Consider the following 26,236-nt stretch of genomic DNA (forward strand, 5'->3'; position numbering starts at 1 on the left):
TCCTGGGCATTTATCCCAGAGCAATGAAAACATATGTTCATACAAAAAAGTGTACACAAAGATTCATAACAGCTCCACTCATAAGAGCAAAATACTGGAAACCAAATGTCCTTCAGTGATTGAATGGGTGAACAAATGTTGGCAAACCAATACCTGGACTATTACTCAGCCATAAAAAGGGAAAAACTGATCGATACACACAGCAACCTGCACAGACCTCAGGGCAGTCATGCAGAGCAAAGACAGTCGATCACGGAAGGTTATGTGGTGTCTGATTTCATTTATACAATATTCTCAAAATGACAAAACCAAAGAGATGGAGAGCAGATCAGTGTTTCCTGGGGGCAGGGGAGCACAGGTGGGGTTAATACAAAGAACTAGCATGAGAATATGACCCAGCAATCCCACTCCTGGGCATTGACCCATCGAAAACTATAATTCGAAAAGATACATGCACCCTTATGTTCAGAGCAAGACTGTTCACAATAGCCAAGACATGGAAACAACCTAAATGTCCATCGACAGATGAATGGATAAAGAAGATGTGGTACATATATACAATGGAATATTACTCAGCCATAAAAAAGAATGAAATAATGCCATTTGCAGCAACGTGGATGGACCTAGAGATTCTCATACTAAGTGAAGTCAGAAGGAGAAAGACAAATACCATATGATATCACTTACATGTGGAATCTAAAATATGACACAAATGAACTTATCTATGAAACAGAAATAGACTCACAGACATAGAGAACAGCCAAGGGGGAGAGGGGATGGGGAAGGGAAGGATTGGGAGTTTGGTGTTAGCAGATGCAAACTATTATATATAGGATGGATAAACAACAAGGTCCTAGGGACTTTCCTGGTGGCGCAGTGGTTACGAATCCACCTGCCAGTGCAGGGGACGGGTTCGAGCCCTGGTCCGGGAAGATTCCACATGCCGCAGAGCAACTAAGCCCATGAGCCACAACTACTGAAGCCCATGCGCCTAGAGTCCATGCTCCACAACGAGAGAAGCCACCACAATAAGAAGCTCGCGCAATGCAATGAAGAGTAGCCCCCACTCACCGCAACTAGAGAAAGCCCGCGTGCAGCAACAGAGACCCAACGCAGCCAAAAAAAACACAAGGTCCTACTGTATAGCACAGTGAATTATATTCAATATCCTGTGATAAACCATAATGGAAAAGAATATGAAAAGAATATATATATGTATAAATGAGTCACTTTGCTGTACAGCAGCAATTAACACAATATTGTCAATCAACTATACTTCCATAAAATTTTTAAAAAAAGAAATAGCATGAGAGAATTGTTTTGTGGAGATGGAGAAGTAGAAGTCCTGGATCTTGACAGTGTTGATGGGTACACAAATCCATCTATGGAATAAAACTGCATACATACATACACACACACACACACACACAGGTCAGAAAAACAATGAAATCTGAATATCATCATCTAATTAACAGTACTATCCCAATGTCAATTTCTTGGATTTGATATTGCCCTAGAGCCATAAAAGATGTCAGCACTGGGGGAAGCTGGGTGAAGGGTACACAGGACTTTATGTACTATTTTTGCAACTTCCTGTCCATCTATAATTATTATTAAAAAAAAAGGTAAAAACCCAAAAGATTAGATCTGATTAGCAATGGGTTAAGAGACAGAGGCTCTTGGCAAGACTAAAAGAACCTCACGTGTGTGTGTGTGTGTGTGTGTGTGTGTGTGTGTGTGTGTGTGTGTGCAAAAAGCCCCTGTGATTATTAGCACCATAAAATCAAAGAGGCAGAGAGAGGTGTGTGTCATTCAGGGTGCAATATGTTGGGAGAAAAATATGCCAAAATTGTCCCCAACAGTTGATGGTTTCTTTTACTTTACTTAAAGATTCGCACATAGCTGCAAGACTGAAACTGTATGGACCACAGGATAAAATAAACAAATTGCATATTTTGTTTTTTAAGATAAATTCCTCAGTGAATGCTTGCAATTATGTGCTTCAAATTCTGGCACCTGATTTGTGTGGATGTTCTGTCTGGTGGTTGGTAGCATCTTGGATCCTATATTGCTTAGGAAGGCTCAGAGCTCCAGGGGCTGGGAGCTTTCCAACTTGTCCTAGTCGGCTTGAGCTGCCATAACAAAATACCATCGACTGGGCGGCTTAATTCCTCACAGTTTTGGAGGCTGGAAGTCCGAGATCAGGGTGCCAGCATGGTTGGGTTCTGGCAAGAGCCCTCTCCCTGGCTTGCAGATGGCCTCTTTCTTGCTGTGTCCTCACATGGCCCAGAGAGAGAGAGAGCTCTGGTCCCTTCAGCTCCTTAGAAGGACACTAATCCCATCATGGGGGCATCACCCTCATAACCTCATCCAAACCCAATTACCTCTAAAAGGCTCCACCTCCAAATACCATTACACTGGGGATTAGGGTTTCAAAATAGGGATTCAGGGGTTGGGGATGGACACATTCAGTCCATGGCAGAATTCACCCTGAAATAGAATCACAAGCCCACATTCCCCCACCCTCTTCCAAGGGCTGTCCCTGGGGACCAGGAAACCACCTCTGAAAACAAAAACAAAACAAAACAAAACAAAACAAAACAAAAAAACCCTGGGATGTGGGGCGTCCAGGACAAGCCTGAATGGAGATCAAAGCTGCTCTGAGGGCTTCCCTGGTGGCACAGTGGTTAAGAATCCGCCTGCCAATGCAGGGGACACGGGTTTGAGCCCTGGTCCAGGAAGATCCCACATGCCTCAGAGCAACTAAGCCCGTGCGCCACAGCTGCTGAGACTGCGCTCTAGAGGCCGCAAGCCACAACTACTGAGCCCACATGCCACAACTACTGAAGCCCGCATGCCTAGAGCCTGTGCTCTGCACGCAACAGAAGCCACTGCAATGAGAAGCCCGTGCAACGCAACGAAGAGTAGCCCCAACTCATCGCAACTAGAGAAAGACCCATGCACAGCAACAAAGACTCAATGCAGCCAAAATTAATTAATTAATTAATTAATTAATTTTTTAAAAAAGTTAAAAAAAAAGCTGCTCTGAGTACAGAGAAATTGGATCTCATGTTCTGTTGGTGAGAATGTATAATGGTACAGCTCCTGTGGGACACAGCTTGGCAGTTTCTTAAAACACAAAACACTTACCATACGATCCAGCAATTGTACTCCTGGGCATTTATCCCAGAGAAATAAAAACTTATGTCCTTGCAAAAACCTGGACATGAGTGTTTGTTGCTGCTTTATTCGTAATAGACAAAAACTGGGAACAACCCTGATGTCCTGCAACAGGGATTCACCTGTTAAGCAAACCATGGTCCATCCACACCAGGGAATACTACTCAGTAAAGAAAAGGCACAGATGCTTAGATGAACCTCAAGGGCATTACTACGAGTAAAAACAGCAATCTCAAAGCACAACGTACTGTACTGTTGCTATACAACATTCTTGAAATAACCAAAATTATAGAGATGGAGGAGAGATCTTTGAGGATATGGAACAGATTTGTATCCAGATGGTGGTTACAAGAGTCAACACACGTGTGTGATACAATTGCACAGAATGAGACACAATGTACCCATGTCAGTTTCCTGGTTTGGATATTATACTAAGGGTGGGTTATGTAAGATACATATAATCATATACATAATTGTATACCGTTTCTCTCTGTACAATCTTGGCAACTTCCTTTGGATCTAGAATCATTCCAAAATAAAAAGTTAAAAAAAAAAAAAAAAGAATGGGCTGAGGTCTGTGGTCTTATATATGACAAATCTTCCCAGCAGCAAAGACTCACCCGAGATCACATGACTCCCTGGGAGACCCCAAGCACTAAGAGTGAGGCAGCTTGGGGACCTCTGCAGAAGCCACTGCCCCATCTGCTCATAATTGGCGCACGGCACTTCAAGAGTTAGGAACCGACGCCTCCGGCATTGCCCATGACCCTGGCAGAAGCTGTATTGAAACAATCAGCCTTACCAACCACAGGGTGAGCAGAAGCACAATCTATATTCGCTGGTTGTTCTCACCATGCTCTGGGTCCCCGGAGAGCGGCCACGAGGCACAAGTGTGCAGTGTGATGGGGGCAGAGTGATGGGCACCTCCAATGATTCGCGCGTGCTGGGCCCAGACACACGGAGACCGTGGACCACTTGCCCGAAAGCCTATTCTGGCAAGTCTTGCCTCCAGGCCTTTGGTCGGGCTGGTCCTTCTGCCTGACAGCCCTTCTCCTGTCCTGCCAAGCCTTTTCTGGCTTGCATCCTGGTCTACAGATGCATCTTCCTCTAAGGATTTCAGATTACCCTCGCACAGTCAATCAACACACCCACAGATTGAGAGCTAAGCAGTGAACACAGCTGTCCTTGACAACCAGGGCACACAGAGGGAAGGGTACATAACACAGCAAAATCAGGGGGCAGGGCAGGCTTCCTGGAGGAGGTGACCTCCAATTGAGAGCCAAAGGAGAAACAGGAGAGAGGTAGGTAAAGATGAGGGGCCCAGCTTCCCAGGCAGAGGGAAGAGCAAGTGCAAAGGTCCGGAGGAGGTGAGTTTGGGGGCCTGCAAGTCTTGCCTGGAGTATAAAAGCAGAGAAACAGGGAGGTGATGCCACCCAGATGGTGACATAGTTCATTCCCGACTCTGCTCCCTGTCACAAGAACAACAACTAACAGCTATTCATGGACAAGGAACCACTGAGAATATCCTAGAACATGCAGTTAAGGTTGAGCATCTCCTGCGCCACAGAGACCAAGACAGGCTGCATCAGAAGGTAAGAGAAGCAGCGGCATACAAACCGCATTTCCCCTCCCACCAGCCGGCGCGGTACCAACCGAGCGGTCTCCTCCAGTGGGCTCAGAGAGCCCAGGGTGGACATCCAGCTCCCCCAGCGTTGTGGGTTGCTTCTTGGGAGCCCCCGCTTTGGTCTCGCCCCCACGGAGAGTGCAGGGGCATCTTCAGGGCTTGACCACGGGGAATAGGACCAAGATGGAGAAGGGGGGAGGGGCTTGCAACAATCAGCCCTGGGATCTTGGCAAACAGAGTTCCTACCTGCGGCGTCCAAGTAGTCATCTCAGCCAGCAGCTTTGCTCATCTGCAGAACCAGGATGGTGACAGTGTGACCAGGGAACTTGGCAGGATGCAGGTCTGCCTCATGTGGACCCTCAAAGGAGGAGCCCTGCGGGCCCCGAAGCCTCGTCTGGCCCCCTCCTGCTCAGGCAGGGACACTAATTTATAGCCCCGCCCACCCCTGCGTGGTGCTGGGGCGGGGGCCCTGTGGACCAGTAGGCCTGACTGGTAACAGCTGGGGGCTGTGAAGCCCAGCAAGGCTGGAGGGGAGGGTCTGGTAGGCAGAGCTGATGGTCTGCAGAGCAAAGCCAGTGGCCCCGTACATACATACAAGGGAACCGCCATAACACTATAGGTGGATATCTCAACAAAAACTTTTCAAGCCAGGAGAGAATGGGATGACAGATTCAAAATAATGAAAGAAAAAAAAAAGTCAACCAAGAATTCTGTATCCGGCAAAGCTGTCCTTCAGAAATGAAGAGAGAAAGACCCCCCAAAATGGACAACAGCTGAGGGAGTTATCACCAGGACACCTGCCTTACAAGAAATGTTAAAAGGAGTTAAGTGGCAACAAAAGATGCTAATGAACATCATTAAAACATAAGGAGGTAGCATAAAACTCACTGGTAATGGTAAAAATATGGTCAAAGATTCTGTGATATGGTAAGGCTGTGTGTAATTCACATAAAAAGTTGAGTTTAAAAATTAAAAAGCAAACGTAAAAAAGGAATCACAACTATAATAATCTTTTATTGGATACACAATATAAAAAATATGTAAACTGTAACTTGAAAGGTGAAGGGGAAAGTAAAAGTGTAAAGCTTAGGAATGCTATCTAGGTTCAGTTATTTTCAGTTTAAAAGTAGCTGTTACAATTTGAAGACACTTTATGTAAGCCTTGTGGTAATGAAAGGGGAAAAACCTGTAGTAGTTACACACAAGAACCGGATAAAGAAATCAAAGCATATTGATACCAAGGCCTCAAAACACAAAAAGACAGCTGGATAAGAAGCAAGATCTAAAAAAGAGCTAGAAAACGATGAACAAAATGGCAATAGTAAGTCCTTCCCTGTCAATAATGATTTTAAACAGAAATGGATTAAAAGCAGAGAGGTGGGGGGCACGGGAAAGCCAATAGGGACCAGATGCTGAAGGCCCTTTTAAGCCATGTTCATAATATAAATAGTTTGGACTTTATCCTGGGGGCAATGGAGAGCCAAGGAAGGTTATTGAGTAATGGAGGGGCACTACCAGCTCTGTGATTTCGATGGATCTCTGTCACTCTTGGGTTGTGGTGCACACGCTTGACAAGGGGTTCAAGATACAGCAGCATCTCTGGCTGCTTCAAGCTCTGGTCGCCTCACCCCACCTGACACAGTGGTATCTTTGGACCTTTGACACCACTCTCCCCAGAGAACTCCTGTCCTCCAAAGCCTGGTTCCATCAGCAGCTCCCCAACCAGCCTTCTTGGGTCCCCACTGCAGCCCACTCTGGCCTCCCCAAGCTCTGACCCCAAAGGACTAGAGGTGTCTGGTTCTAGCTTGATCTCCCCCAATCTGGGGGCTCCACAGAAGCCAGCCTGAGGCCCCAATTTCAACCAGCACAGGAAGGACATAGGAGGACATGGTTATATAACTATTGCATAAAGAAATGACTGACCAGAAGTTTGCCTATTATTGTGTGAGCCAAGGAGGAGAACATTAGCTTTGTGACCTTGGGCACAGCTCTTGACCTCTCTGAGCCTCAGAGCATGAAGGAGGCCCGCCCATTGGGGGTCAGCAAACATTTTTTGTAAAGAGCCAGAGAATAAATATTTTAGGCTTGATGGGCCAGAGGGTCTCTGTCACAACTTCTCAGCAATGTCCCTGTCATTTGAAGATAGCCACAGATAATACACAAATGAATGGGCATGGCCGTGTTTCAGTAAAACTTTACTTATGGCACAGAAATGGGAATTTCATACAATTGTCATGTGTGGTGATGTATTTAGCCACCTCTTGGTTTTTAAAAATTCATTTAAGAATGTAAAAACAGGACTTGCCTGCCAGTTCGGTGGTTAAGACTCCGCACTTCCAATGCAAGGGGCGTGGTTTCATTCCCTGGTCGGGGAACTAAGATCCCACATGCCAAGGGGCACGGCAGAAAAAAAAAAAAAATGTAAAAACACCCTTAGTCCCCAGGCCACACAAAAACAGGCTGGTGGGCCAGGGTTTGCCAACCCCTGTTCTACTTCTTTGGCTGGTGGTAACCCAGGTGTCTCTCTCTCTATGCAAAACCATCAAGTTGTACTCTTAAGGTTGTAGCATCATTTTAGAGTTAAGTGATAACTCAATTTGTAAAAGCGAAAGGGAAAAATAAATGCGGGTAATTCTACGGGGATTTTCTAGAAAAACAAACAAGGAACAAGGCCAAATTTCATTCGAACTGAGATTCCATCTTCGTGAAAACAGTCTCAAGACAGTGACTGCATCTCCCTGGGGACATGCGGACATCTGTCAACACACAGAGAACAGTGTGTAGGAGGGCCCCCCGCCAAAATGTGATAGGGTCTGACCTCTGAGAGGAGGGTCCTGGCTGAGGAAACAGGCAGGAGGTGGAGAAAGATTTAGCTTTATGCTTCGTGTTCAGTGGCATATTTGCATTTGATGTGTGCAATTAAAAATGAATACAGGGGCTTCCCTGGTGGCGCAGTGGTTGGGAGTCCGCCTGCCGATGCAGGGGACACGGGTTCGTTTCCTGGTCCGGGAGGATCCCACGTGCCGCGGAGCGGCTGGGCCCGTGAGCCATGGCCGCTGAGCCTGCGCATTCGGAGCCTGTGCTCCGCAACGGGAGAGACCACAACAGTGAGAGGCCCGCGTAATGCAAAAAAAAAAAAAAAAAAAAAAAAAAAAAATGAATACAGACCCAAGACAATTGAAAACATACATTCATTCACAAACTTGCCCACAAAAAGGAGAGGAGCCCTGACACTCGCTACCACGTGGATGGACCCTGAGAACACGATGCTCAGTGAGAGAAGCCAGACACAGGATACACAGTGTGTGATTCCATTGATGGGAAACATCCAGAACAGGCAAATCCACAGAAGTGGAGAGTGGATTCGTGGTTGTCAGGGGCTGGGGGAGGGGGAAAGGGGATGATGCTAAATGGGGACAGGGTTTCTTTCTGGGGTGATAAAATATTCTGGAATTAGAGGCGATGGCTGCACAACCTTGTAAATAAAATAAAAGCCACTGAACCGTACACTTTAAAAGGCTGAACTTGCTGACATGTGACATATCCCCATATAAACTCTAAAAGGAAAATGGTGAAATCAGAATAAGGCTTGTGCCTGAGTTAACTGTAGGATGCCAATTTGGTTTGGATAAGGTAGAACAGCTGTGTAAAATGGGATTCTAGGGGAGCTTGGGTGAAGGGGACATAGGACTTCTCTGTACTATTTTTGGTAACTTCTTTTGTCTTAAGCTATTTCAAAATAAAAGGTAGTAAGAATTATTATTATTATGGAAATAGATCTGAGATTCAGCCAGGTCTGTCTGTTCCCTGGAACAGCCTCTGGGCAGCTGAGGGTGAACCAGATCAGGAGGACAAATGGCCCCCAGACACGCCCCACTCACCTTGCCAACCCCACCCCCTGCCAGGAACAGAGGACCCAGGACCTTAAAATGGATACACTCAGACACGCAGCAAACACCTTCTAATTCAACAGCCCGAATGGCATGAGGAGATTATTAGTTTTCTGTAACATTTGATTCAATTAATTAGTTCCCAAATATCAGCCTATCCAGGCAAGCAAAGGCAAACAGAGATAAATCCCAGTCCGGCCTTGCTTCATCTTTTAAAGGCAATTAACTCTTCATTATTAGCTTTTAATTAGGGAGTAATAATGGCCTCATTAATACGCTTTATTATACTTGTCACCAGGCAGCTGTTCGGAATGGATTCTGTTATCAGATGGTCGTGACCCTGGTGTCAATATGTTTAATCCAGCGGAGGCAGGAGTTCGAGGGCTGCCCTCCACCCCTTTCCTGGGGGATGCAGGGCTAGTCCATCAGCCCCACCTAGTTTTATCATCGTGGCCCTTCAGGGGATTCACAGGGTCTCCTGACTCCCACTCTGGGCTGATCCTAACATTTCCCCACTCAGAATCCTTTCAGAGATCCCAGTCCTCTTCCAGCAAAATGCAGAAAAGCCAAGCTCCTCCCTGGGGCAAGCTCCCTCTGTCTCCTCCCGCACTCCCATCACTCACCCTGTTCCAGCCACACTGGTGGCTGTGAATGTCCCTGGCCCGCCCATGCATTGTCCCTCCTCTGCTCTGCAATTAGATACAAGGTTAATCATTACAACTTTCTTTGCAAGAGCTCCATGCTGGAAACCCCAGCTGGAGAAGGTTCAGTAAGAAGCAGTGAAAGCTGAGAATAATAGTCTCATGAAATACCCACAAGCAGCTGTGGGTATGAATGAATTCACGTGGCTTCACTTGCAATCACATATGTCCACTGACTGGTGAGCATACAAAACAAACTGTGGTCCAGCCCTGCGTGGAATACTATACAGCTACGAAAAAGGAACTCCCTGCTGAAACACACAATGAGGGCGAATCTCAAGTGCACTGTGCTGAGACAAAGAAGCCAGACACACATGGCTACATTCTGCAGGATTCTGTTTACAGAAAGTTCTAGAACAGGTCACACTAATCTAGAGGAGTAGAAAACAGATCAACAGTTGCCTTGGAGCTTGGAGGGTGATAAGGCAACATTGTGGAGGGAGGGAGATGTTCTATATCATGTTTTGGGTGGTGGTTATTCATGAGGATGCATTTGCCAAACTTATAGAACTGTTAGAGTGAAGATATGTTTATGGTATGTAAATGATGGCTTAATAAAAAAATTTTTTTTTAATTGTATCAGTGTCTTGGAAGTGGTTCATTGAGGTGTAAAAGCTGTGCTAAAATCGTAAGGTAAATACCTAGAAATATCCTGTTAGCATGAGTGGTAGTTACAGGTCAGCCCAAATAGGAAACAGAGAATCTGTATGTGCCGGGACTCATCAAGTTGTGAGCATGAGGACTTCTCACAAGCACTGGAAAGAGTGTGAATGGAAAGTACAGCAATCGATTGGCATTTATTAGCTCTGTGGTCACTCGAGCCCTGTTCCTGGTGTCAACGGTTAGGAAATGCTCTTGAAAGATGACGTGGGGCCCCTAGCAATCTGAGCCGCAAAAAAAAAATAACAGAACCGGATGAAATACTTTTCAAACAAAACTCAGTGACCTTTGGGCTCAACCAAACGTTTTTATCCCACTCTCAAACTTGAGCAAAATAAGGCAATTATTGTTGTGAACTGGTTGTTAAGCACAGCCATTATGAAAAATAAAATTATATAAACTTCCAGTGAAATAAATTATATTAAAAACAAAGCGATAAATATTCAAAACTCATCACTTGCTACTTATTTTACTGTATTTTGCTATCATCTATGTTCTTCAGGTTTTTTATATTTATTGTATCTGGTGGAAATACTATATAATGGTGGGCTACCGTGCTTCTTTTTATGATTCTGCAATCAGTGACATCAGGTTGCTAGCTTGGATTCAGCCATGGTGACAGTATTTACACCCTGTAAATAAGCAAATACTACCAATCCAAAGAATGAATGAAGGAAGGAAGGATGTCAAGGACATCTCTCAGCCTCTCTCTTGTAAAATGGCTGCTGTGGCTCTGGTCATCACGTCCACATTCCATATGGGAGGAAGAGGTAAGAGGAATGGGAAAAAAGGGCAGCACCAGCCTTGACTGTCCCTTTCACGAGGAAGTAAAAAACTTCTCCAGAATTCCCTGCCTATGTCTCATTGCCCAGAACCATGTCATATGACCATATATAGCTGCAAGGGAGGCTGGGAAGGCAAGTACTTTGATTTCCCAGCCTTTAATGTAAAGGAGGAGGACAAGGGAGAGGCAGTTGGGGATGTCTGCTTGGTTTTTCCACCAACAGCATCTGCCTTGTTTAATCACTAAAAACTTCTTCTCTAAGGAAGGATCTTTACAATTAAGCATTTCTTTGTGAGCCACAGGGTAGCCAGGGGAAGGCGAGGTGGGGTGGGTACTCAAGGGCCACCAGCTTGGGGGACAACCAGGAGGAGCCATGGCTACATAAATATGTGGTCGCTCATAAACTACAAATTCCACACAGCTTTATATAGCAAAAACAGCCAGTAGCAGTGACTTGCCTTCTCATGGGGACACAGCAATGAAAATGATTATGAAACCAGTCCCATCACCCTCTTCAAGCTGAGCAGCAGCGACGAGACTTTGTCCACTGAAGGATGCAGGCATTCCTGGGAAAAAGTGCTCACATGCATTTTTGAAACATGCGTATTGAGATATTTCTCTGCAACACTGATCATGCTGCCCACGTCTGCGGCTGTTATTTCAGACGGCTGCTCACCAGGAGTGTGGCCAGGAGGTGTTCAGCCCCTCGGGAAGCCCGGGGCAATCCCTTTGGGGCTGCCATTCCTAACTCTGAGAACAAATTGGGGTTTCTTAAGAAAACGGAGCTCCGTCACCAGAGGTCTGAGCCTTCAGTGATGATTTTCTTTTCCTGCTGGAGAAGAAGATGGATGATTCATCATGGGGGTATATTTTAAAACCATATCGAAACACTTCAGCAGAAACAAATGTGGGATTCTTTGCAGTGTTAACGCAACCAAACTTGGGGTGTGGAGTGTGTGGTCCTTCCCCAAATGGCAAGGACCAGTTTTCCACCCTGCAGTGATGGACAGGGGTCTTTGGCAAGACATGCCTGCATTTCCCCAGTCCTAGTTTGAGCTGATGTCCAGCCACCAGCCATTTGCTGACAGTCTCACTACTCAGTAATTATGGGCTTGGTTTTTCTAATTTCACAGAATCAAATAAGAGAAGGGTAAGCCTGTGGGTGTGGCCCCTGACCCAGAGCTCAGCCAGTGACGCGGGGCTGGGTGGATACAGCACGGTGAAAGATTGAACATCAAATCAGCCCTCTCGCTGGCAGGAAATGGTCATAGGGGACTTTTAAAATACTGTGTTTCAAGACAGTTCTGACAAAAGGCTTTTAATCATCTGAAAGGATGCTCAACCTGACTCATTATAAAAGGAATAAATGTTAAGGCCATGATCAGATATAGCTTTTTACTGATCCGATAGATGGGGATCACAGGCTAGGTGAGAGCTTTCATCCTGGAAGGTATGGGGAGGAGGCATCCTCCTCCAACGCACGTCGGGGTGCACAAGGTATTGGGTGGGGGTCATCTGGCTGCAGGAATTAAAAGTAAAATGACAGAAGCTTCCACCCATCAGTCCTCCCCTCCCCACCCCCGTTTTTAGATATTTATTCTAGAGAAACATGCACACGTGAGTAATAACAAAACTGCTTTGCTATAGCATAGTTCATAATTGGGAAAAATTGGAAATAACCTCCGAGTCCATCAATAGGGTATTGATTAAACAAATTAACAGTCCATCTGCACTACGGAATATTTTTACCAATTTACCAAAGAACAGCGCAATTCTTTGTGTAAAAATGTGGACCCTTCTCCAACCAGGCATTCATGCCCCTGCTCTACCCTAACTGCCCCTTTTCAGGGTCAGCAGGGACCCCCATGCTGTTAAACCCAAAGAATGGTCATTCTGATTCCACCTGGTCCAGCCCCCATCATTACCTATCTGGACCAGCTCACTTGCCTCCACCCTGGTTCCAGGCTCCTGCCCTGGCCACCTACAGTCTGTCCTCCCCGCCACAGCCACCAGAGGGAGCTTGTGGGCACCTGAATAAGGTCCTGCCCCTCCTTTGCCCCAGCCCTCCAGGACTCCCACCTTTCTGGGGGTAAGCGCCCGAGTCCTCCCCATGGCCCACAAGGCCCTGCATGACCTGCCCCGTCCCCTCCCTGCCCTCTCCTCCTCCCTCTCTCCCCCTCGCTCACTCTGCTCCAGACACACGGGCCTCCTCACTGTCCCTCCGATGCACCAGGTATGGTCCTGCCCCAGGGCCTTTGCACAGGCTATGCCCTGCCATGGAAGCTCTCTTCCCCTAGATGTACACCTGACTCACTCCCTCACTTCCTTCAGGTCTTTGCTCAAATGTCACCTTCTCAGTGAGACTCTGAACATTCTATTTAAAATAGTAACCTGACTCTCCACCCTCATCTCTCTTACTTTCTTTTCTTCATGTAGCATTTATAGTCTTCTAACCTGTTCCATAGTTTGGTTATTCACACTATCTGCCTCTCCTGAGAAGCAGTGAGCTCCCATGGACAGGAATTTTTTTGCCTATCTTCTTCCCCAGTGTAGCCCGAGCACACAGAACAGAGCCAGGACAGCAAAGGCCCTCCGCCAGCATTTGCTGAGTGACTGAATATAAACAGTTTGAACGTAAACTTTCACCCCTACATTAATTAATCAGAATTCATCTGTAAGGAAGAGCTGTCCCTTCTCCTCCAGTCCATTTATGTTTTAATTCAGTTACTTATAGCAGTTTGGATATTTATTTTACTCTATTAGGTTATAATCCAATACTATCATTTACTTTATTGTTCAAACTCTTCTAGTGTTGGTTGTTGGGAGTGGCTTTGGTTTGGGTTCTGTGTCCCATATATATATTTGTAAATTTTATTTTAGTATTTCCTTCCTTTCTGGCAACTCAAGATGCACCAGACTTGTGTTTTCCCTGCCCCAGGCATAAAGTTAATGGCTTCTCCAAGGAGCTCTGGTTCCTTTTTTTAGAGAATGGTACTTAGAAACCAAAGTCCAGGTGCCAGGTGTGCTCGTTGCTATTGGGCATCAGAGTATCCAAGCATACACACACACACCTATATTTCCTTCTGTGTCTAACTGTACTATCTGACTCTATCTATCTATCTATCTATCTATCTATCTAATCTTTCTCTCTATATTGAGGACCATGAATTAATACTGGGACTTCTGATTCCAGCCTAGCACAAAGTTTGTTCTAGTTTCCCATCCTCTTGACTTACTTGTAATTGCTTTCTCTGACTGAAAGGAACCTGGCTCTCATCACATACAATTTATTTACTCATTTGTTCAACCCCGGGATTCAGATAAATGAGCTACAGCATAGCTTACCTGGGAGAACCAGTTTCTACTGGAATACAGTATGCGTGTATAGGTATCTTTGTTTCTAGTCTAACAGTATCCAGGCAAAGCACTGTTTTCCAAGCTACTTTGATCAGCTCCTTTCTCTCTACCTCTGCCTTCATTTGTAGCACAGTTGGGTTCATGTGTTACTGTTTTCCATTTTGGGGTTCCCACCACATCCTGGTTGACATTAGTTAGTTATTGTTTGGGGTATGTGAAACAGGACTGTGATTGTAAGAGTCAGAGCTATTTCAAAAAGGTGTACTCAGAGCGAGTCACCCCCTCTTCACTCCAGGTACTATGTTCCCCTTCCCCCCTCATTCTTTTATACCCTCTCCCACCAGCCCTTGTAGGTCACCAACCATGTTCTTCAGGACCCATCTGCCTGTCAGGCCCTAGGCCGAGCATGGGGGTTGCTGATGGGACTGAGACTGTGTCCTTATGCTCACGGGGCTCACGATCAAGTAGGGGGATGGTCATGGGACCAGAGAGCTACAGCAGGGGTCCCTGGGGCTGTGGTGGGGGAGGAGACTGGAGTGGCTTGCCTGGGGCCTCCCCCCAACAAAATACTCTCACACCCTACTTCCCGGAACCTGTGACTATGACCTTCTTTGGGAAAAGTGTCTTTGCAGACGTAACTAAGTCAAGGGTTCTGAGGTGATGAGGCGGTCCTGGATTCCCCGGGTGGCCCTAAATCCAGCGACTGGTGTGCTTGTACGAGAAAGGATGAGGGACATCGGAGACAGAGAAAAGACACAGACACACAGAGAGATGGCCATGTGAAGACATAGGGTGGAGGGATGCGGCCACAGCCAAGGGACACCTGGGGCAACCAGAAGCTGGAAGAGGCAGGAAGGATTCTCCCCTGGAGCATCAGGAGAGAGCGTGACCCTGTGACAGCTTGGTCTCGGACTTCCGACCTCCTCCAGGACAGGAAGGAATAAATGCCTGCTGTTTTAAGCCACCAGTTAATGGTCCTTTGAAACTAACCTGGGGGCAACAGAGCAGTTAAGTGTTGTGGGGCCAGTGGAGGCCACCTGGAAGAGGAGGGAGGGAGGCTGTCTTGCCTGGGAGGCCCCTCCCCATCCCCCGGAAGCTGCTGGGTGGGGAGCTATCTGTCCCCGTCACCTCAGGGAGACGCCAGGCACCCTAACACTCACTTCTCCCAGCCCCGCCTCCGCTGGCCACTGTGTCACCCCTCAGGCTGGCCGTCCGTGGCAGCAAATAATTCTTATTTTCTCCATTAAGGGAGCAAAAGCACTAAGTAAATCTAACCCATAGATAATGCTCCCTGGCACGGGTGCCGGAGCTCCGAGGTGAGTCCTCAAGCCCAGCCCAGAGCTGTAGGGCTCTCTGAGCCTGGCTTCCAGGCCTTGGGGTCTTTGGGAGATTTTCTCCCTGATGGTGTTCTCGGGGCTGTGACTCTGTGTCCCTGAGCAGCCTCGCTGGGGCGGGGGGGGGTGGGGTGGGGCAGCCAGGATGGGTGGCCAGGAGAGTGGGGGAGGGACAGCTGGTGACGGGGAGATGGGGCAGCAGGCACGCAGATTCCAGCACCGTCATAAGAGCCGTGAATCGTGACAGCGGGGGTTAGAGCCAGGACTCGCAGACTGCAGGGGCCAAGGGAGGCCTAAATTCGCTGTCCTTCTCTGCATTGGGGTGACCTGAGGGGGTGGGGGCAGCCTAAGGGGTTGAACACAGTGGGTGTTTGGTCCTCCTGCCAGTAATCAGCAGGATAAGCAGAGATGCTCCAGGTGTGGAGGGCACAGCCCCCAGGGGATGGATGACGATTGGATAGAAGGGCCCAGGCCGAAGTCCCTTTCTTCCCACCAAGCTCTTTGTGGGGTGGGGGTGGGGGGAGGTGCACTAGGTACAGAAGCCCTAATCAGGAGCCTCTGAGGGACAAGGTGGATCTGGGCACTGAGGGATGCCCCATGAGAGAATGATTCTGTCGTAGGAACAGAGTGGGTATATGGAGGCTGTCACCTCTCACTGGCTCTAAGTCTGAAATGAGCACAGTTGTTCTCTGTAAAGGGCCAAATACTCTATGTCTAGCTTTTGGGCTGCCAGGTGGTCTCTGCTGCTACTGCTCAGCCCTCCCCTGTAGAGCAAAAGCCACCATAGATGGTACTCAATGAATGGGCGTGCCTGTGCCAATAAAACTTTATTTATAAAAACAAGTGGCGGACCGGATTTGGACTGAGGGCTGTAGGTTGCGGGGGCCTTGCCCTAAGGGGTTGTGGTCTTCAACACCACGCACCCCTGGCCCAAATCTGATCGACCTCCCTTGAGGGGTCGGGTCTAAACATCACCTCTTTAGGATCCTGACATTCCATCTGACAGGTCTCTGAGACCACGGCTTACCCTCTGTCTCTGCCCTCCTTCTTGTCCGTTAGGACACGTGTGAAAGCTGCATATATGGTCCCTTACATTTCCATCGTTGGCCTGCTTTCCTGAACTCTAAATTCCAGAGAAGCAGCGACCGTGTGCCCCTCTTCCTCAGCCACCTTCCAGGTCCTGGCACAGGGCGGTTGATATTTGCCACCTGATAAATGACTCAAACTCCAGTGCTGGGCACAGAGCCCAGCACCACATGGACCCCACCGCTCCATGTGGCCGCACGGTTGGGGATCCAGCCTGGTGTCTTAGCCCTGGCCTCAGTCCACGATGGCCTGTCCCAAACTGCCTCCCCATTTTATGACGTTTCAGAGAGCGCTGGGAACAGCGGGCCATCTACAGCCTTGCTGAGATCACCTGGGTCAGCCACTTGCACTGCTGTTGTCTGTGGCCCCCTCCTTGGGGCTGACGACCGACCATGTCCGCCAGGCCCCAGGCAGGCTCAGAAGATGCTGACTCACCTGGTCAATGTCACAGAGAATCCCCCGTAGCAATGGGGAAACTGAGTCCCGGTGGCTCTGTTGAGGGCGCTGGAAGCAGCATCTCTATGAAAGGGGGTCTGGGAAGTGGGGTGATGGTGGCAATGACTGGATGGAGATTTCAGGACACAGCACCCTGAAGAACATCCGTTCTGCAGAAGAAAAACCGAGGCCCAGGGGGGCGCCCTGTCCACAGCCCCATGCTCCTGACTTCCCCCACGTCACTGTCTTGCACAGACACTCCAGGGCCCACCTGTCCAGTAAGTATATCCCCTGGCTGCTGATGTCTCCTAAAGGCCCTCCTCTGGCCCTTGGCCCCATGTCCAGCCATGTACCTTCATATGGGGGGGGGGAATCGTGCTCAAAGCTGAGCTCCTGGCCTCTCCCCAGCCCGAGCCTACCCATCCCAGGTCATGGCAGAAGCCATCTATCCAGATGCTCAGCGCAGCCCCCTCTGCCCTGGTCCCCAGCTCCCACCTCACCCCACAGTCTGTCCTCCTCTCAGTAGCCAGAGGGCACCTCTGAGCAACTAAGTCAGGCCCCGCCCCTCCTCCTCGGCCCACAGCCCTCCAGGGTCCCACCTGCCTGGGGGTGAAAACCAGAAGTCCTCCCCACGGCCCACAAGGCCCTGCACAGCCTGCCCTGTCCCCTCCCTGCCCTCCCCTCCTCCCTCTCTCCCCCTCGCTCACTCTGCTCCAGACACACAGGCCTCCTGGCTGTTCCTCCAAACAGTCAGGCACGGTGCTGCCCCAGAGCCTCTGCAAGGGCTGTGCCCCAAGAAGTCCCCATGGCTCAACCTCTCATCTCCTTCAGGACACCCCGTTCTCCATATCACAGCTGACATCCCATTTTACGTACTAACTCTCCCACTGGTGACACACCTACTGCTGTATCCCCAGTATTGGCTGGACAAGCGCCACGGTCATGAATACGGGGGTCCCAGCCTCACCCCACTGTGGGAGACCCCACTGTCTCGCATATGCCCAGTGGCCGCCCACCACAAGATACGCTCCCCAGCTCAGATGTCACAAGAACTGGGTTGAGGCTGGGAGGGCTGGGGGAGAGGGTGGCCGCAGGCCCCTGACAAGCAAGGGGTGGGTCAGACGCAGAGGGTCCCTGACTGCCTCTGATGCGGGGGGTCTGTGTGGAGCCAAGCTTCAGATGTCCAGCTCAGGAAGGAAACTTCTTCCACCCTGGAGGCGGGGAGCAGGGGCTGCGGCGCCAGGCCGCGTGCCCCCCCACCCCGGCCCCCGCCTCCAGGGAGGCTCCACGCCTGTTCCATCCTGGAGGGGGCGACTGGAGCCCACCCCTGCTGGAGACCGCCGACCGCCAACCGCCATCCCGGCGCCCACTCAGAAAAGAAGACACTGCAACGACCTGGAGCTGTAATTCGCAGTGCTCACGAGCCTTTAATTCATTATGAACCTAGAGGCAGGGGAATTAGGCAAAAATACAGCGCGCATCCTTAATCTCGGGTAGGAAAAAAACAGGGTGGGTGGGTTTGTTTTTTGCTTTCGCACACAGACACGGATGTATCTTCGTGGGGGAAGTGTGCGTTCCCCTTTGCTGTGAGACCATCTGTCTGCAAGAGTTGTCTGGGAACCCACGACCGACGGACGGGGTGCGACCCAGAGCGGCCACAGGGTCCGGCCCACCGCCCAACCCAGGGCCGCAGGGGCGTCTGCCCGCTTCTTTTTATTCTCTTTACAATATAAATAGCATTTTCAAACTACATATGAACACAGTGACAGCGCCCCGGGGCAGGGGCTGCTGCATGCAGAGGAAACCCCGACATTCCGCCGACTCCCCTGGCACCTCCCGCCCCGCCCGCCCCTCCAGGGCACCTGCCCCCTCCCCATCAAGGAAGTTGTTCTCCGCTCCCCTTACATAGTTCTCTCTGGCCTGGCAACCATTGGAGCCTCTTTTTTAAAATTAAAAAAATTCTATACAAGCAAATGATGCCCTCAATCCCTCTACAGGGGACAGCGGAGCAGCTGAGAGGCGGGGTGCTAAGAAGCACGTTTTTGCCTGGAAACTCAACCCACAACCCTTACGAGGCAGATTTCCTCTGAGCCGAAAGCGATTCCCTCTCATGCTCTCTCCTGGACACACAAATCCACACGTCACGGAGAGGATACAGGATGTGCCAGCCCCTCGGGTTCCGGGGAAGACCCCCTGCACACCTGGGCCACAGCCGGACCCCCCGAGGGCCACCCACCCAAGGCCTCAGCTGGGGGATGGGTCTCCCGAGGGGAAGAAGCAAAAGATGGAGCCACCAGAGGAGAGAGCGTTTATTTTGCAAAAGGCCACGCAGACAAGGGGCAGGCCACCCAGGGAGCTGCCGGTCTCCTCCCGTTGGGCGCTGGCGGCGGTGCCAGCCACCCGGACCTTCTCGATCTCACGATCGGGAGAGAGTGAGTGACCCGGCGCCACCGTCCGGGATCCCTGGGCGCCCCCAGGCCTCACCGCAGCTACAGTGCATCCCCGCCACTCACAGACCAGCGAGACCAGAAAACACAACAAACGAAAAGACGAGCTGCTTTCATCTCCCGCAGCGATCTTGGTTCTGAGAAAAAGGACATTTTGTTTTGTTGTGTTTAAAGCCACAAATCTAGAAAACAACTTTGGGGCCTGTGTTTCCTTTTCTTTCCTTTTTTTCTTGCATTTTTTTTAAACAATAGGTATTTATAGAAAGAACCTCACAAAGGTGATTTATGTACAGAAGTCACAATCTCAAAGGCTGCTCAGGAGGCAGGCAATGCAGTAGCACCTTTTCGAGAAGAAGAGCTTACGTGGTTTATGAATCTGGGTCGAGGGGGTGGCGCGTGCCCCCGCCGGCCCCCCAGAGCCCACGTGGCCCTGCTCCCTGAGTCCGGGGGCGCATGTGGCGTCCTGCTCGCTCCTGTCGCCGAGGTAGCCTCTCGGGCCACGGAGGCGAGGACAGGGATTCACAGCAAGCAAATGCCTGGGCCCGCCGCGCCTGCCTTGCTGGGCCAAGGGGTTGCCGGGCGGCCGGCTGTCCTAGAACGGGGCTCCGGGCCAGCACTGCGCCTGCAGGAGGCTCTCCATGAAGGCCGGGTAGTCCGGGTTCCGCCCCGAGTTCTCCACAGCGCGAGGGGTGCCCACCCGTGGGCGCTTGGCGGCCTTCACCTCTTCTCCCGAGAAGACATTTTCCTGCGGGGCCCCCGTGCTGACCGACTGCAGGAGATCAGACGGCACTGGGGTTAGTGCGGATGGGGTGCTGCGGCCTGAAGGTCTGTGTCCACCCCCAGAGTCCTGTGCTGAAGCCCTACCCTGCCACAGTGTGATGGTATCAGGAGGTGATGAGGTCATGAGGGTGCAGCCCTTGTGAATGGGATCAGTGCCCTTATAAAGGGATCCCAGAGAGCCCTCTCTCGCTCGCTCTCTCTCCACCATGTGAGCACACCAGAAGGCAGGTGTCTGTAAGCCAGGATCCGGCCCTCACCAGGCGCCGAATCTGCTGATACCTTGATCTTGGACTTCCAGCCTCCAGGACTCCAAGGTATCTGCTGATACCTTGATCTTGGACTTCCAGCCTCCAGGAGAGATAGTTTGTTGTGTAAGTTCCAGTCTGTGATATTTTGTTATCACAGCCAGAACAGATTGAAATATAGGCTCCGCTCGGGGGCCTGGCTGGAGGAGATGCCTGCCCTGCTGGGGGTCAAGGGCCCTGGGCTGCTGACCCTCAGCCAATGACAATGTTCTGAGAAACAACGCTCACTGGGGATGGCCCCTCCTGCCTCTGCCTGGACCCCCACCCTGTGAGTGAGCCCCCCATCAGGCAGAGGAGGGGCCCTAAGCTCCCAGTCACTGGCCCCCTAGCAGGACGGGCGCCCTGCCATCCACAGAGTGCAGGAGGCAAGGCCAGGCTGCACACAGGCCACTCGTCTGCCTGGCAGCTCCTGTCCGTCCCCCAAGGGAACCTGGCATCTGAGACCCCCACCAGCTCTGACTCAGCTATTCCACCCATGGCCATGGCGCCCAATCCTCAAAACCTTGGATTAAACACAAAAGAAAGAAGACAGTGAAAGGCTGTGAGAAGAGGCCAGTCTCCCCCGTTCCTTTGTGCATCACCGACCTGCAGCTCAGATCCATGTGCAGGCGCTTCTGTCTCCTCCTCACCAGCTGGGCTGACCCTCCCGCCCCAGAACAGGCAAAGGCCGAGGCAGGAGGTCAAGGCCACCTGGACGGTTCACTCTCCCAGGCAGCAGCGCTCACCCCCACCCCCAGCCACTTACCAGCCGGGACCGGACCCTCTTGGGGAGCTCCTCGTCCAGGGTGAAGATGTCACCACGCTTCACCGTCAGCTGGGACCCATCCTCGAACTCCACCTGCCAAGGGGACACAGTTCAGCTTGCTGGCTGCTCAGCCTGGCCTGGCTGAGGCCCGACACCCGCACTCTCACGGCCTGCTTGCCAGACAAGCCACGGGAAATAGCACAGGGTCAGCAGCTGTCATCTTTCTCGCTGGGATACGGGTGGTTTCTCTTCAAAGATTCCACCCTTTTCAATAATTTCTTTTCCACAATCATGGTGAGAAACTCACAACCGACTTGGTTTTTTAAAAAAAACAAGGGCACTGAATTGTACACTTAAAAATCGGTAAAACAGTAAATTTTGTGTTAGGTATATTCTACCACACACACACATACACACACACAAATCGGGAAGACACCTCCAAAGGGGATAATATTGGACAGCTGGACAACCTTCCAGCTTGTGCTGACCTTCTCAGTTAGCGGGCAAACGCCATTATCCCCAGCAGGGCCTCGTCGAGGGCCCCGCCCCAGCCCATCCCTGTACCTGGTAGACAGGACCCCCTCACCTGGTAGATGTGACTGGTCACAGAGGAAATGAACTTGGCCCTGTAGATGTTGCCATCAGTCCACCGGAGCTCAACAAACTCGCCCTCGGCTGGGGGACCCAGCCGGGCACAGTCTCTACTCTGTGGAAGGAAGGACGGGTGGGGGGTAAGGGGCGCCCTCGGCCTCGCTCGCCTGGGCTAAGAAAGGTCCCATTTGGTAGATTTTGCCGCCAGGAGGAAGGCAGTGCTCTCAGCTTGAACTATCAAGGTGAGCTGTGGGCAGGTGCCCAGGCCAGGGGTGCCGTGGCCACCCCAGCCCTGGGGAATCGCCCGCCTGCAGGCGTATCTAGACTGGCCTGGCTCTCTGCTGTTTCTACAGAAACAGGTGGCACTTTCCAGCAGGGGCCCTACAGCCTGGGCCTGTCGAGCAGGGACAATGGTGACCCTGGATGCTGGGGACCTCTGTGAGGGATCCGGCCACCTCCCTTCCTAAGGGCAACGCTTGCCCTGCGCCCGCCCCTCGCCCCACCCACCGCCCCTGGCCCCGCCCCCTTCAGCCCTGCGCTGCTCACGGTGATGCTCTCTGGGTACAGGTTATCGCTATAGGACCCGTCGTCAAAGTTCACTTCGTAGAAGGTCTGCGTGGTGGTGCCGATGACGCGGCACCGGTAGTAAAGCCCGTTGCGGTTCTTGGTGATGACCACCTGCCCTAAGGACACGGCCCTCAGGATCTGGACCTGGAGGCGGAGGGGGTGTCAGAACACAGCGGGGCGGGTGGGCGGGCAGGGGAACAGGGCACAGGGCAGGCAGGCACTCACAGTGTGACCCCCCGACTTGTGCTTGAAGCAGGTGATGGAGACAACGTAGGGCCAGTCGTCTGGCTCCATGAGGACGCCAGCGGCGTGGGCGCAGGTCACGTGGAAGGAGGTGGAGCAGTGCTCGCAGGAGCACTGGATGCAGGCGCCCGACACCTTCTTCATCCGCTTCCGGCAGTACACACACTTCTGCGGGGACACGGCGGTGGGAATGGGGCTCTGGCCGGTGCCTCTGCCCCCGCCCCCTGGGGCTGGGAGGCCTCTGACCAGGCCCCCAGGTCTGTCTCCGGAGAGTGACTCTGAGACCCAGGGCTGGAGTGCAGAGGCCCGGCAGCCGGCCTTGAGTGGAGGCATCCTGGGAGAGTCTTGACCGCGATGTAGAGCCCCCCCCGCAAACCACCCCAGGCCCACCAACCCGGCCTGCAGCTGCCCCCCAGGAGCACTTCCACGACTGGAATAGGCACCAACAATCACACAGTGAAACGTGATTCATCCATGAAAAGGAGAGAAGCACTGACATTCGCTACAACGTGGATGGACCCTGAGAACACGATGCTCAGTGAGAGAAGCCAGACACAGGACACACAGGGTGTGATTCCACTGATGGGAAACATCCAGAACAGGCAGATAGATCCACAGAGACAGCCAGTGCATTAGGGGTTGTCAGGGGCTGAGGGAGGGAGATGGCAGCCACCCAATAGGGAGGGGGTTTCTTTCTGGGGTGATGGAATGTTCTAGAACTAGATAGAGGTGATGGTTGCCTAACTGTGAATGTAGTAAAAGGAAAATGTTCCCTTTAAAATGGGGGATTTTTTTAAAAGAAAATAACTAAATAAATAAAATGGGGGATTTTATCTTAATTTTGAATGAAAGGCGCTGCAGTGTAACCCTTCATAAGGAGGGGCAGAGGGCCCACGAACGCCCCCCCTGGGTAACCTGCTCTGCTGGGCGTCAGCTCCCAGGCCGCGGATGCTGCACCCACGGCCACGCCCTGCCACCACTCAGCAACCACCAGCCCGTCACTCTGGGCATTTAATAAGCGGGCCTTTACCGCTTTGCAAACCGCATTCAAAAGCCAGAGAAGCCCCACAGCAAAGGCGCCGCAGGAGTGCTGCCCGGCGCCGATCGATGGCAATGATATCTCATTATCAGGCCGTCGATGCCCGATTCTCCGGCCCGCCCGCGGGGACAGGTGCAGAAGCACAATACCACCCTTGAGGGCTGGGCTCTGCGTGGCTCCACGGGGAGCGGAAGGTGGAGCACAGCCGCCCTGGAGACCAGGCCGCGACCCCACATCCGAGGCCCGTGAGAAACCCGACAGCCCGGCCTGACATGCAGCTCGTTCAAGCCAGCCTCCGGTGGCAGCTCATTATTCTGAGTTTCCACGTCATGAGGAATACAGGCCAGGCCCCCATCGGGCCATTTGTCAAGGGCTGAGCTCAGGGCTGCCTTAAGGGTGAGTCCTGTGTCTAGGACTCCCTCACTGGAGGCAGTGAGGTGGGGGTGGGGATGGGGGGTGGTACATGGTGGGGTGTGGACATCGGTGGAGAACAGCGGCCAGCAGGAGGCCAAGGGCTACGGCTGGGTGTGCCATCAGCCATGGAGGCCGCAAGACACCATGTCCTATGTCTCCGGCCTCCCCTCTTCCCCACCGGCCCCTGCCGTCATCCCTCACTGCCTGCCTGCCTGCCAGCCCACCCTCCCTCCCATCAGGCTGTGACACCGGCCTCTACACCTCAAGGCAGGGCCAACGAGAGGGCAGAACTGGTTCAAGGCACCTGCCCCGGCAGCCTCGCCTCCACCAGCCCTCACAACCTGACCTGGCTTGGTGAGGGGGTGAGCACAAGGCTCGGGCCGCCGGCAGGCTGGGGCCACCCCCGCTCACCAGGACCAGTGGCCAGGGAGTCACGGGGACAGAAAGTTGGGCAGATGACCAGGTGTGACTGTCCCCGAGCCTGCGGCCTGCACATGGCCCCGGGAAGGCAGGCGGGCGGGTGGCCAGGCACGCAGGAGTTAACCGCTGGCTTCCTTGCGAGGCTCCATTAGGCGATACAAGCGAGCCTCGTGTAAAAGGATTTTTAATTCATCGTTACAAGTGCTGGTAATGAAGAGGCTGCAAGCTGGAAATGTCAGATGATCCATAAAGCGTCTGGGAGGGAGGATCTATCACGGCACAGCGCACCGCACCATCATTCCACCTGAATAATGAAGCCTTTTCTGCCTGCGCTCCTGGAGGAATCACCCGCAGGCGCCAGCCTCTTCCTAACGCCCGTCCTTGCTGGGTGGGGCTGGCGCTGGCCCCAGTGCCCTGTCTCCTGACCAAGCCCCGTCCGTCCCCTCCCACACGGCTCCAGCTGGCTGCCCCCTCGGCCCTGCCCGGGGGCCCCGCACCTGTGGGCTCCGCGGTCGGTGTCTCTGTGCCTTCACTGGGACTCCCCGCTGGGTTCAGTAGCCGCAGCCCCATTTCTTTGCCTCCTGCCCACTAGAGGCCTGGAGGAGTGTCACTAGCCAGGCCTGCCCCAGGCAGCTGGGAAATAAACCAGGCAGGACAAGCAGCCAGGATGCTGTCCATTCCCCTGGCCAAGGACCCAGCTCCCAGATGCCACAAGACACATCCCATCACCCACATGTCCCCCACACGGCCACCTGCAAACTCACAGGTGATGATGACCTGGAGCACACGATGGTGCTCAGATGGCACGATTAGCGCTTTCTGTTGTGGCCCAGTTGATGCCCCCCACACAGGGGACTGCTAGCAGCCCCATTTTATGGAGGGGAAGGCTGAGGCACAGAGAGGTCAAGGAGTCTGTCCAGAGTCACACAGCTGGCTGGTGGCCGAGCTGGGAAGGGAAGCCAGTGTTTGTTCACTGTCTGCCTACTGCCCACTGAGCCAAAGGCTCTCCCAGATGGGGGAGGGGTGTGTGTGTTACCAGCAAGAGCAGGAGGCGTGAGCCTTGCAAGACCACATCTGCCCAAGGATGGCCGTGCTCCTTAGAGGGGCCAGTGATGGTACTCCTACAACTTAGGAGCAAAAAAGCCACCAGCCCAGTTCAAAAATGGGCAAAGGACTTGAATAGACATTTCCCTAAAGAAAACATAGAGATGGGGCTTCCCTGGTGGCGCAGTGGTTAAGAATCCGCCTGCCAATGCAGGGGGCACGGCTTCGAGCGCTGTCCGGGAAGATCCCACATGCCGTAGAGCAACTAAGCCCGTGCGCCACAACTACTGAGCCTGCCCTCTAGAGCCCGCGAGCCACAACTACTGAGCTTGCATACCACAACTACTGAAGCCCACGTACCTAGAGCCCGTGCTCCGCAACGAGAAGCCCGCACACCACAATGAAGAGCAGCCCCCGCTCACTGCAGCTAGAGAAAGCCCGTGCGCAGCAACGAAGACCCAAAGCAGCCAAAAATAAATTAATTTTAAAAAAAAAGAAAGAAGACATACAGATGGCCAACAGGTACATGAACAGATGTCAACATCGCTAATCATCAGGGAAATGCAAATCAAAACCACCTGTTAGAATGC

At 51.8% G+C, this 26,236-nt stretch overlaps 1 protein-coding gene across 1 annotated transcript in view; it reads right to left on the reverse strand.

Annotated features, from left to right (window-relative positions):
• Positions 1 to 19,341: 19,341 nt before the first annotated feature.
• Positions 19,342 to 26,236, reverse strand: part of KDM4B (lysine demethylase 4B) — a 140,365-nt gene continuing 133,470 nt past the window's right edge. The window contains 6 exon segments of the mRNA XM_081233490.1: positions 19,342 to 20,267; positions 21,329 to 21,421; positions 21,915 to 22,034; positions 22,466 to 22,640; positions 22,642 to 22,691; positions 22,694 to 22,897. Of these exon segments, the coding sequence (XP_081089616.1) occupies positions 20,091 to 20,267; positions 21,329 to 21,421; positions 21,915 to 22,034; positions 22,466 to 22,640; positions 22,642 to 22,691; positions 22,694 to 22,897 (819 nt within the window). The 3' untranslated portion in view covers positions 19,342 to 20,090.

Source organism: Mesoplodon bidens, assembly GCF_964165515.1.
Source record: "Mesoplodon bidens genome assembly, chromosome: 4".
In the NCBI taxonomy this organism is placed as follows: Eukaryota; Metazoa; Chordata; class Mammalia; order Artiodactyla; family Ziphiidae; genus Mesoplodon; species Mesoplodon bidens.